Genomic DNA, 12,676 nt, shown 5'->3' with positions numbered 1-12,676 from the left:
CAGTAATATATAACAGTAATATATAACAGTAATATATAACAGTAATATATAACAGTAATATATGACAGTAATATATAACAGTAATATATAACAGTAATATATGACAGTAATATATAACAGTAATATATAACAGTAATATATAACAGTAATATATAACAGTAATATATAACAGTAATATATAACAGTAATATATGACAGTAATATATGACAGTAATATATAACAGTAATATATAACAGTAATATATAACAGTAATATATAACAGTAATATATAACAGTAATATATAACAGTAATATATAACAGTAATATATAACAGTAATATATAACAGTAATATATAACAGTAATATATGACAGTAATATATGACAGTAATATATAACAGTAATATATAACAGTAATATATAACAGTAATATATAACAGTAATATATAACAGTAATATATAACAGTAATATATGACAGTAATATATAACAGTAATATATAACAGTAATATATAACAGTAATATATAACAGTAATATATAACAGTAATATATAACAGTAATATATGACAGTAATATATGACAGTAATATATAACAGTAATATATAACAGTAATATATAACAGTAATATATAACAGTAATATATAACAGTAATATATGACAGTAATATATAACAGTAATATATAACAGTAATATATGACAGTAATATATAACAGTAATATATAACAGTAATATATGACAGTAATATATGACAGTAATATATAACAGTAATATATAACAGTAATATATAACAGTAATATATAACAGTAATATATAACAGTAATATATAACAGTAATATATAACAGTAATATATGACAGTAATATATAACAGTAATATATAACAGTAATATATAACAGTAATATATAACAGTAATATATAACAGTAATATATAACAGTAATATATGACAGTAATATATAACAGTAATATATGACAGTAATATATGACAGTAATATATAACAGTAATATATAACAGTAATATATAACAGTAATATATGACAGTAATATATAACAGTAATATATGACAGTAATATATAACAGTAATATATGACAGTAATATATGACAGTAATATATAACAGTAATATATAACAGTAATATATAACAGTAATATATAACAGTAATATATGACAGTAATATATAACAGTAATATATAACAGTAATATATAACAGTAATATATAACAGTAATATATAACAGTAATATATAACAGTAATATATAACAGTAATATATGACAGTAATATATGACAGTAATATATAACAGTAATATATAACAGTAATATATAACAGTAATATATAACAGTAATATATAACAGTAATATATAACAGTAATATATGACAGTAATATATAACAGTAATATATAACAACAGATGACAGGCCTGTTTCAGTCACAAAACGTCTTGTAGACGAAGTCAAAGTCTAAGGTTTTCAAAATATCCTATATATATATATATATATAATATATAAATATACTAAATGAAATGACGCAATGGAATGTCACACAGGGAATGTACAATTTAGAATCAAACCTAGACTATCCTGAGTCAGTTACTTTTACTTCTACAGTTCTATACATTGGATAGTACTGTACAAAAAACACTTAGTAACTGTAACTGTCCAGCTGAAAAACACTGAGCTACTCTTCCATCAACACTGAGCCATCAAATGAGTGGTAACTATGTGGTAACTATGTGGTAACTCTGTGTGGTAACTGTGTGCTAACTATGGTAACTGCGTGGTAACTGTGGTGAGGCCGTGTCAGCAGCAGCGGTCACTGGGACTGACCGTGGAGCCCTTGTCGTTCAGGCTGCTCAGGTCCAGACGATACACTCTGGTTCCAGTGGACGTAGTGATCATCTCGATGGCACTTTTGGAGCTCGCGCACCTGGAAAACAAAGTGGAATTGTCTTCGTCTTGAACTGGGACATAAACACATCATTTCACACGCAACTCCAACATTGATCTAAAACAACTGAAAAAACATCAGAACTGATAGGCCCCTCCTCTTCACAGAGATAAGCTCCGCCTCTTCCTGGGGACTTTTCACTGCAGCAGATTGTCATTTACATTTTGGAAAAGTGGCTCTGACATTTTAGAAAGAATCCAGACTAAGGACAGGGAAGTGGGCGGGGACAGGGGGTAGGTGAACAGTCTCAGCTGCAAGACGACACATATAGACACAACTGTGAGAAGTCTAATGATACGGAAACACTCTTGTAAAGGGGATAAGCTTGATTGTGTAAGATAGTTTCCTTTTACAACGTCTTTAGAACTTAAAGACAAACAATGTGATGTATTAACAGACACTGGTTCTCAAACTATTGTAAAGGATGTTTAGCTCTGTATTTTCTTCTCCCATTTTTGAACAAAGGTTGGGACCATGAGTGAAGAAGCAACAGGAAGTGAAGAAGCAACAGGAAGTGAAGAAGCAACAGGAAGTGAAGAAGCAACAGGAAATGGAGGAGAAAAGTGCATTTACCGCCACCTACTGGAGTCTTCAAACTGTGTGTCTATGCCCACATGCCCGCACGCCCGCAAGCCCACACACCCACGCCCACATGCCCACACGCCCACAGGCCCACACGCCCACACGCCCGCAAGCCCACACACCCACGCCCACGCCCGCACGCCCACATGCCCACACGCCCGCATGCCCGCACGCCCACACGCCCACACGCCCACATGCCCGCACGCCCACATGCCCGCACGCCCGCACGCCCACACGCCCACACACCCACGCCCACATGCCCGCACGCCCACACACCCACGCCCACATGCCCACACGCCCACACGCCCATATGCCCGCACGCCCACACACCCACGCCCACATGCCCACACGCCCACACGCCCATATGCCCGCACGCCCGCCCGCAAGCCCACACACCCACGCCCGCACGCCAACATGCCCACACGCCCACATGCCCACGCCTGCACGCCCACACGCCCACATGCCCACGCCTGCACGCCTGCACGCCCACACGCCCACACGCCCACACGCCCACGCCCACATGCCCGCACGCCCACACGCCCACACGTCAACACGCCCACATGCCCACACGCCCGCATGCCCGCACGCCCGCACGCCCACACGCCCACACGCCCACACGCCCGCACGCCCACATGCCCGCACGCCCACACGCCCACACGCCCACACACCCACGCCCACATGCCCGCACGCCCACACACCCACGCCCACATGCCCACACGCCCACACGCCCATATGCCCGCACGCCCGCCCGCAAGCCCACACACCCACGCCCGCACGCCAACATGCCCACACGCCCACATGCCCACGCCTGCACGCCCACACGCCCACATGCCCACGCCTGCACGCCTGCACGCCCACACGCCCACACGCCCGCACGCCCACACGCCCACATGTCAACACGCCCACATGCCCACACGCCCGCATGCCCGCACGCCCGCACGCCCACACGCCCACACGCCCACATGCCCGCACGCCCACATGCCCGCACGCCCACACGCCCACACGCCCACACACCCACGCCCACATGCCCGCACGCCCACACACCCACGCCCACATGCCCACACGCCCATATGCCCGCACGGCCGCCCGCAAGCCCACACACCCACGCCCGCACGCCAACATGCCCACACGCCCACATGCCCACGCCTGCACGCCTGCACGCCCACACGCCCACATGCCCACGCCTGCACGCCCACACGCCCACACGCCCACGCCCACATGCCCGCACGCCCACACGCCCACATGTCAACACGCCCACATGCCCACATGCCAACACGCCCACACGCCCCAGCGCAGCATTAACGTTGACTCGGACTCACCCTTGGTCCAGGAGGGTGGAGCTGTTGGTGAAGTCCTCAGTCTCAGACTGGATGCAGCTGCTCACGAGCATCTCGGCCCGGGACACGGTGCAGTTGGACGTCACGTACAGGTCCAGGGTGTCGATCTTTGATCCGAGTTGTGGGATGTAGGACGTGGTCGCCGAGGCGTTGTTTGAGGCACTCGGGGTCGTGGAAGCGCTGGAGGAAGTACCGTCTGAGGCGGCGGCAGAGAGATCGTCCTCTTGGAGCTCTCGCCGCACTCTTCGGAACACGGGGCGGCGGGTGAATTTGCCCAACGGTCCCTGTCCTGGGAAGTGGAATTCCAGCTTGAACTCGACTTCACCAAACACTTCTTTCTCTTTCGGGATTCCAACTTCGTATTTGGGGCCTTTGGCCTGGATGCCCGGGATGCGGCAGGCCAAGGGTAGGACGAGGACGGGCTGCCGACGGATGACCTTCGAGTAGGTGCGCACGGTCTGCAACGTGTTGGTGTAGATCAGCTCGTCACCGGAGTGCTACGGAAAGGAGTGAGAGCCTACATGAGGGTGGATGAATGAGTGAGCTTTACCACAGCCTACATGAGGGTGGATGAATGAGTGAGCTTTACCACAGCCTACATGAGGGTGTGGATGAATGAGTGAGCTTTACTACAGCCTACATGAGGGTGGATGAATGAGTGAGCTTTACCACAGCCTACATGAGTATGTGGATGAATGAGTGAGCTTTACCACAGCCTACATGAGTATGTGGATGAATGAGTGAGCTTTACCACAGCCTACATGAGGGTGGATGAATGAGTGAGCTTTACCACAGCCTACATGAGGGTGGCTGAATGAGTGAGCTTTACCACAGCCTACATGAGTATGTGGATGAATGAGTGAGCTTTACCACAGCCTACATGAGTGTGGATGAATGAGTGAGCTTTACCACAGCCTACATGAGTATGTGGATGAATGAGTGAGCTTTACCACAGCCTACATGAGGGTGTGGATGAATGAGTGAGCTTTACCACAGCCTACATGAGGGTGGATGAATGAGTGAGCTTTACCACAGCCTACATGAGTATGTGGATGAATGAGTGAGCTTTACCACAGCCTACATGAGTATGTGGATGAATGAGTGAGCTTTACCACAGCCTACATGAGGGTGGATGAATGAGTGAGCTTTACCACAGCCTACATGAGGGTGGCTGAATGAGTGAGCTTTACCACAGCCTACATGAGTGTGTGGATGAATGAGTGAGCTTTACCACAGCCTACATGAGTGTGTGGATGAATGAGTGAGCTTTACCACAGCCTACATGAGTATGTGGATGAATGAGTGAGCTTTACCACAGCCTACATGAGTATGTGGATGAATGAGTGAGCTTTACCACAGCCTACATGAGTATGTGGATGAATGAGTGAGCTTTACCACAGCCTACATGAGGGTGGATGAATGAGTGAGCTTTACCACAGCCTACATGAGTGTGTGGATGAATGAGTGAGCTTTACCACAGCCTACATGAGTGTGTGGATGAATGAGTGAGCTTTACCACAGCCTACATGAGTGTGTGGATGAATGAGTGAGCTTTACTACAGCCTACATGAGGGTGGATGAATGAGTGAGCTTTACCACAGCCTACATGAGTGTGTGGATGAATGAGTGAGCTTTACTACAGCCTACATGAGGGTGGATAATTGAGTGAGCTTTACCACAGCCTACATGAGTGTGTGGATGAATGAGTGAGCTTTACCACAGCCTAAATGAGTGTGTGGATGAATGAGTGAGCTTTACCACAGCCTACATGAGGGAGGATGAATGAGTGAGCTTTACCACAGCCTACATGAGGGTGGATGAATGAGTGAGCTTTACCACAGCCTACATGAGGGTGGATGAATGAGTGAGCTTTACCACAGCCTACATGAGGGTGGATGAATGAGTGAGCTTTACCACAGCCTACATGAGGGTGGATGAATGAGTGAGCTTTACCACAGCCTACATGAGTGTGTGGATGAATGAGTGAGCTTTACCACAGCCTACATGAGGGTGGATGAATGAGTGAGCTTTACCACAGCCTACATGAGGGTGGATGAATGAGTGAGCTTTACCACAGCCTACATGAGGGTGGATGAATGAGTGAGCTTTACCACAGCCTACATGAGGGTGGATGAATGAGTGAGCTTTACCACAGCCTACATGAGGGTGGATGAATGAGTGAGCTTTACCACAGCCTACATGAGGGAGGATGAATGAGTGAGCTTTACCACAGCCTACAAGATCGTGTGGATGAATGAGTGAGATTTACCACAGCCTACATGAGTGTGTGGATGAATGAGTGAGCTTTACCACAGCCTACATGAGTGTGTGGATGAATGAGTGAGCTTTACCACAGCCTACATGAGTGTGTGGATGAATGAGTGAGCTTTACCACAGCCTACATGAGGGTGGATGAATGAGTGAGCTTTACCACAGCCTACATGAGGGTGGATGAATGAGTGAGCTTTACCACAGCCTACATGAGTGTGTGGATGAATGAGTGAGCTTTACCACAGCCTACATGAGGGTGGATGAATGAGTGAGCTTTACCACAGCCTACATGAGTGTGTGGATGAATGAGTGAGCTTTACCACAGCCTACATGAGTGTGTGGATGAATGAGTGAGCTTTACCACAGCCTACATGAGGGTGGATGAATGAGTGAGCTTTACCACAGCCCACATGAGGGTGGATGAATGAGTGAGCTTTACCACAGCCCACATGAGGGTGGATGAATGAGTGAGCTTTACCACAGCCTACAAGATCGTGTGGATGAATGAGTGAGCTTTACCACAGCCTACATGAGGGAGGATGAATGAGTGAGCTTTACCACAGCCTACATGAGGGTGGATGAATGAGTGAGCTTTACCACAGCCTACATGAGGGTGGATGAATGAGTGAGCTTTACCACAGCCTACATGAGGGTGGATGAATGAGTGAGCTTTACCACAGCCTACATGAGGGTGGATGAATGAGTGAGCTTTACCACAGCCTACATGAGTGTGTGGATGAATGAGTGAGCTTTACCACAGCCTACATGAGGGTGGATGAATGAGTGAGCTTTACCACAGCCTACATGAGGGTGGATGAATGAGTGAGCTTTACCACAGCCTACAAGATCGTGTGGATGAATGAGTGAGATTTACCACAGCCTACATGAGTGTGTGGATGAATGAGTGAGCTTTACCACAGCCTACATGAGTGTGTGGATGAATGAGTGAGCTTTACCACAGCCTACATGAGTGTGTGGATGAATGAGTGAGCTTTACCACAGCCTACATGAGGGTGGATGAATGAGTGAGCTTTACCACAGCCTACATGAGGGTGGATGAATGAGTGAGCTTTACCACAGCCTACATGAGTGTGTGGATGAATGAGTGAGCTTTACCACAGCCTACATGAGGGTGGATGAATGAGTGAGCTTTACCACAGCCTACATGAGTGTGTGGATGAATGAGTGAGCTTTACCACAGCCTACATGAGTGTGTGGATGAATGAGTGAGCTTTACCACAGCCTACATGAGGGTGGATGAATGAGTGAGCTTTACCACAGCCCACATGAGGGTGGATGAATGAGTGAGCTTTACCACAGCCCACATGAGGGTGGATGAATGAGTGAGCTTTACCACAGCCTACAAGATCGTGTGGATGAATGAGTGAGCTTTACCACAGCCTACATGAGGGAGGATGAATGAGTGAGCTTTACCACAGCCTACATGAGGGTGGATGAATGAGTGAGCTTTACCACAGCCTACATGAGGGTGGATGAATGAGTGAGCTTTACCACAGCCTACATGAGGGTGGATGAATGAGTGAGCTTTACCACAGCCTACATGAGGGTGGATGAATGAGTGAGCTTTACCACAGCCTACATGAGTGTGTGGATGAATGAGTGAGCTTTACCACAGCCTACATGAGGGTGGATGAATGAGTGAGCTTTACCACAGCCTACATGAGGGTGGATGAATGAGTGAGCTTTACCACAGCCTACATGAGGGTGGATGAATGAGTGAGCTTTACCACAGCCTACATGAGGGTGGATGAATGAGTGAGCTTTACCACAGCCTACAAGATCGTGTGGATGAATGAGTGAGATTTACCACAGCCTACATGAGTGTGTGGATGAATGAGTGAGCTTTACCACAGCCTACATGAGTGTGTGGATGAATGAGTGAGCTTTACCACAGCCTACATGAGTGTGTGGATGAATGAGTGAGCTTTACCACAGCCTACATGAGGGTGGATGAATGAGTGAGCTTTACCACAGCCTACATGAGGGTGGATGAATGAGTGAGCTTTACCACAGCCTACATGAGTGTGTGGATGAATGAGTGAGCTTTACCACAGCCTACATGAGGGTGGATGAATGAGTGAGCTTTACCACAGCCTACATGAGTGTGTGGATGAATGAGTGAGCTTTACCACAGTCTTGGTGCCACAGCCCTCCAGGGGGATCCTTGCCGTCAGGTAGGTGGCGTTGTAGGTGATGGGGCAGGTCGGGCTGTTGAGTTGCAGCTCGGAGATGTCAATGTTGGAGAAGGAGCTGATGGGCAGTGCCAGGGACATCTCGGCCTTCCCACAATTCAGCTCTTCCGGCACAAGAGAGGACAATTTCATCAAAGAACAATATTCCCTTTGTCAATTTGACTTTGTTTCATGATCTTACCTGTTCCAGTAGGAAGGGCCATCATTTCACCTGGAAATAAGAAGAAGTCAAACATCTCTGTTGTTTTCGTGTTCAGTATTTCTGACCTACTAACATTGCTTGCCATAAACAATATCCTTACAATAGGGCGGAGTCCAGGGTCTTATAGCTGGGATGAGTAAGTATCAATAATTTCCGCAGACGCCACCCCACTGCCCCCCCTCACCAGTGAACATCCAGGGACGGGACAGGCCACGCCCCCCTCACCAGTGAACATCCAGGGACGGGACAGGCCACGCCCCCCTCACCAGTGAACATCCAGGGACGGGACAGACCTTCTCCTCCTCTGTGGTGCATCAGCTCCTGTAGGTGTGGTCATCACAGAGGGAGAGGAAGAAGCTGGACAAAGCTCCGTCCTGGACTGTCCTCTGGACTCGGTGCAGGAGGTGGGGGACAGAAGGGTCCTGGCTAAACTCACATCTATGCTGGACCATGAGTGTCGCCCCCTGCAGGACACTCTGTCCCCTGCAGGACACTCTGTCCCCTGCAGGACACTCTGTCCCCTGCAGGACACTCTCTCCGCTCTGGAGAGCAACTTCAGTGAGAGACTGATCCACCCTCGCTGTGTGAAGGAAAGGTTCCGTAGGTCTTTCCTTCTGCTGCTGTCAGACTTTATAACAAAAACTGTTAGTCCTGAACACTCACAATACTGACCTAACCATGTGCAATTCTGTCATATGTGCAATTACTGTGCAATTCATGTGCAATCCATGTGCTGTCGTGACACATATTCATGTGCAATTACTGTCGTGATCACATGCAATGGTATTTATGTATTTATTTATTTTTATCTTTATTATTTTCCCCTCCATCTCTTGTTGGGAAATGGGAGGTTTTGTTTATAGGAGATCTTCTACTGAGAGTGTTTTTCAAACTTTCTATAAGTGATCTGTTCTTTTCTTCCCCATGTGGGACAATAAAGGAATATCTTATCTTATCTTATAATATTGTGTAGGGTCATTCTATTTACATTTATACATTAATAATGTAAAATAACGTATGCTTGATTTGAATTGCCTTCAGCCCTATAGTTAGATCAGTGTAAGTATCAGTATAAAGTATGAATTACTTAACTTATTGATTTAAACAATGTATTGTCCCATCACTACTTAAGCTGCCCTCAGGTGCTGCAGGTGGTGGAGTGGTTAAGGTGGCAGCACATATGCCAGGCTTCATGTTTAACCACAGCCCACAGTGATGTGGGTTTGACATCATCATCATGTGACGTGGAGCACACTTCTATCACTTATACAGATATTACATAATACTGTCCCCACATTTGTACAAATTGACGATTTCAACAGAAAATAAAAGGAGAATTTGTGGGTATCATTTTCTAATTTGTGGAAACAAATCCTGAGCGAAAAGTGGCTTTTTTGTGGAAAGAATTGGGTAAATAGTGATACAATTTGTCTCATTTGTGGGAAAAAAGTGTAACTTGAGGCGAGCCACGTCATCAGGGGTCAGTGCATAATAATGCATATTCCTTATGAATGTAATCGGATCCTGTACATGTTCTCTCAAATGTATATCATATCTTTGGTAGCTAAAGAAAGACTGTTGTGGTGCATATATTTTTACAATGAAAGTGAAGCCAGTTTTGGACTGGTTCAGTCCAGGAATAATCAAATCTTGGGTTTGAGTTCAAACCTGGTGAAGACCTAACTCGCCATCTACGTCCACCGCCACGCCAGGGCCACCTCTCCCCAGCCTCTGTCAACGCTCCCAAGCCGGGCGTCCTCCTGTGAGGGTCAGGTCCTCCTTCACTCTGGAACTCCTCCAGGTTTTTACTTTTCCCGAGGAGGTTTTAGTCCTTTTTCCTGCCCGAGAAGGAGGAGCCAGGACAGAGGACGCCCGGGACATCGCCTCCCGCACCTGTTCCCCATCCTCAATCCACGCACCCAAGTCACTCCCTATGGCACGGCGCACCTCCTCTGCACCTCTCTCATCCACCACCTCCCCTCCTCCTCTGTATCCCTCTCATCACCGCCTCCCCTCCTCCTCCTCTGCATCCCACTCATCCACCACCTCCCCCCCTCCTCCTCTGCATCCCTCTCATCCACCACCTATCCTCCTCCTCCTCTGCATCTACCGTCTCCCCTCCTCCTCCTCTGCATCCCTCTCATCCACCACCTATCCTCCTCCTCCTCTGCATCTACCGTCTCCCCTCCCCCTCCTCTGCATCCCTCTCATCCACCACCTCCCCTCCTCCTCCTCTGCACCCCTCTCATCCACCGCCTCCCCTCCTCCTCCTCTGCATCCCTCTCATCACCGCCTCCCCTCCTCCTCCTCCTCCTCCTCTGCATCCCTCTCATCACCGCCTCCCCTCCTCCTCCTCTGCATCCTTCTCATCACCGCCTCCCCTCCTCCTCCTCTGCATCCCTCTCATCACCACCTCCCCTCCTCCTCCTCTGCATCCCTCTCTCATCACTGCCTCCCCTCCTCCTCCTCTGCATCCCTCTCTCATCACCGCCTCCCCTCCTCCTCCTCTGCATCCCTCTCATCACCGCCTCCCCTCCTCCTCCTCCTCTGCATCCCTCTCATCACCGCCTCCCCTCCTCCTCCTCTGCATCCCTCTCATCACCGCTTCCCCTCCTCCTCCTCTGCATCCCTCTCATCACCGCCTCCCCTCCTCCTCCTCTGCATCCCTCTCATCACCGCTTCCCCTCCTCCTCCTCTGCATCCCTCTCATCACCGCCTCCCCTCCTCCTCCTCTGCATCCCTCTCATCACCGCTTCCCCTCCTCCTCCTCTGCATCCCTTTCATCACCGCCTCCCCTCCTCCTCCTCTTCCTCTGCATCCCTCTCATCACCGCCTCCCCTCCTCCTCCTCTGCATCCCTCTCTCATCACCGCCTCCCCTCCTCCTCCTCCTCCTCTGCATCCCTTTCATCACCGCCTCCCCTCCTCCTCCTCTGCATCCCTTTCATCACCGCTTCCCCTCCTCCTCTGCATCCCTCTCATCACCGCCTCCCCTCCTCCTCCTCCTCCTCCTCCGCATCCCTTTCATCACCGCCTCCCCTCCTCCTCCTCTGCATCCCTCTCATCACCGCCTCCCCTCCTCCTCCTCCTCCTCTGCATCCCTCTCATCACCGCCTCCCCTCCTCCTCCTCCTCCTCTGCATCCCTTTCATCACCGCCTCCCCTCCTCCTCCTCTGCATCCCTTTCATCACCGCCTCCCCTCCTCCTCCTCTGCATCCCTCTCTCAGCTCTGAGTCATTGTAATGTGCGGTGTGTTCAGTACATACGTTGGTACAGCCACACACATCTGGGATCGGACTGTAAGCTGGAAAGACAGGAAGTTACAGTTCTCAGTTCTCATGATTGTAATGATGATGGAGATAAAGCGTGTGTGAAAGGACTGACTTGGCCGTGTTGGCCACAAAGCAGACGGGCAGCAGACGAGCCAGCTGGTTCACAGAGCGCACCCAGGCAATGTTCAGAGAGGAGACGGGCCCCAGGGAGAGGAACCCAGTCCTGTAGAGCTCTGGAGGGCCGATGACTGCGATCTCTGTCACACTGAAACACAAAGACACAGTTTCATGTCAAACCTGCTGCGTGGAACCGTCTGCAACCAGCTCGTCTCCATGGAGATAATGCCTTACCGGCTATTGCACAATATGGCATTAAACATTTCTACCTCCATGGGTCAGGTCTGTGGAGAGGCGAGTCACTGCATGTTGTTCTCAGGGACCGATGTATTGGTTCCAAATAGATGAGCAATTAGGCTCAAATGTGACCGTACGTCTACACAATCATGCAAATCATGATTTTACATTACAGATAAATACATTTGGTTATTATTATTTGTTATCATTTATTCGCTTTACTTTATCAGGCCAGCCCTAGCCCACCACCAGGCCGAGGTGGTGGTGTGGCAGTGATCTCACACTCAAGCCGACTCATGAGCCCTAAAACTAACAATGCATTTCACTCATTTAAAGCCTCATGTGTCAATCACATGTCCAAATATGAAAAACCAAAAAGGAGTTTTGTTCATAGTTATCTACCGACCCCCTGGTCCCTATTCAGAGATTTTAACAGAGTTTTCTGACTTTATATCAAACTTAGTGTTAGCCTGGGATAAAATAGTTATAGTTGGAGACTTTAATATCCACGTGAACATGAGTGATGA

General features: G+C 48.0%; 1 protein-coding gene across 1 annotated transcript in view; it reads right to left on the bottom strand.

Annotated features, from left to right (window-relative positions):
• Window positions 1–3,817: 3,817 nt before the first annotated feature.
• LOC140380757 (uncharacterized) overlaps window positions 3,818–12,676 on the bottom strand; it is a 50,526-nt gene continuing 41,667 nt past the window's right edge. Inside the window, exons 6-10 of the mRNA XM_072464657.1 lie at window positions 11,908–12,060; window positions 11,790–11,827; window positions 8,505–8,534; window positions 8,261–8,427; window positions 3,818–4,336 (exon numbers count right to left, since the gene is read on the bottom strand). Of these exons, the coding sequence (XP_072320758.1) occupies window positions 3,818–4,336; window positions 8,261–8,427; window positions 8,505–8,534; window positions 11,790–11,827; window positions 11,908–12,060 (907 nt within the window). The remainder of the gene's footprint in view (window positions 4,337–8,260; window positions 8,428–8,504; window positions 8,535–11,789; window positions 11,828–11,907; window positions 12,061–12,676) is intronic.

This window comes from Eucyclogobius newberryi, unplaced genomic scaffold (genome assembly GCF_026437365.1).
Source record: "Eucyclogobius newberryi isolate DKJ021-1_F unplaced genomic scaffold, fEucNew1.0.hap1 SCAF_5, whole genome shotgun sequence".
Taxonomy (NCBI): Eukaryota; Metazoa; Chordata; class Actinopteri; order Gobiiformes; family Gobiidae; genus Eucyclogobius; species Eucyclogobius newberryi.
This window is presented reverse-complemented; position numbering and strand designations above follow the sequence as displayed.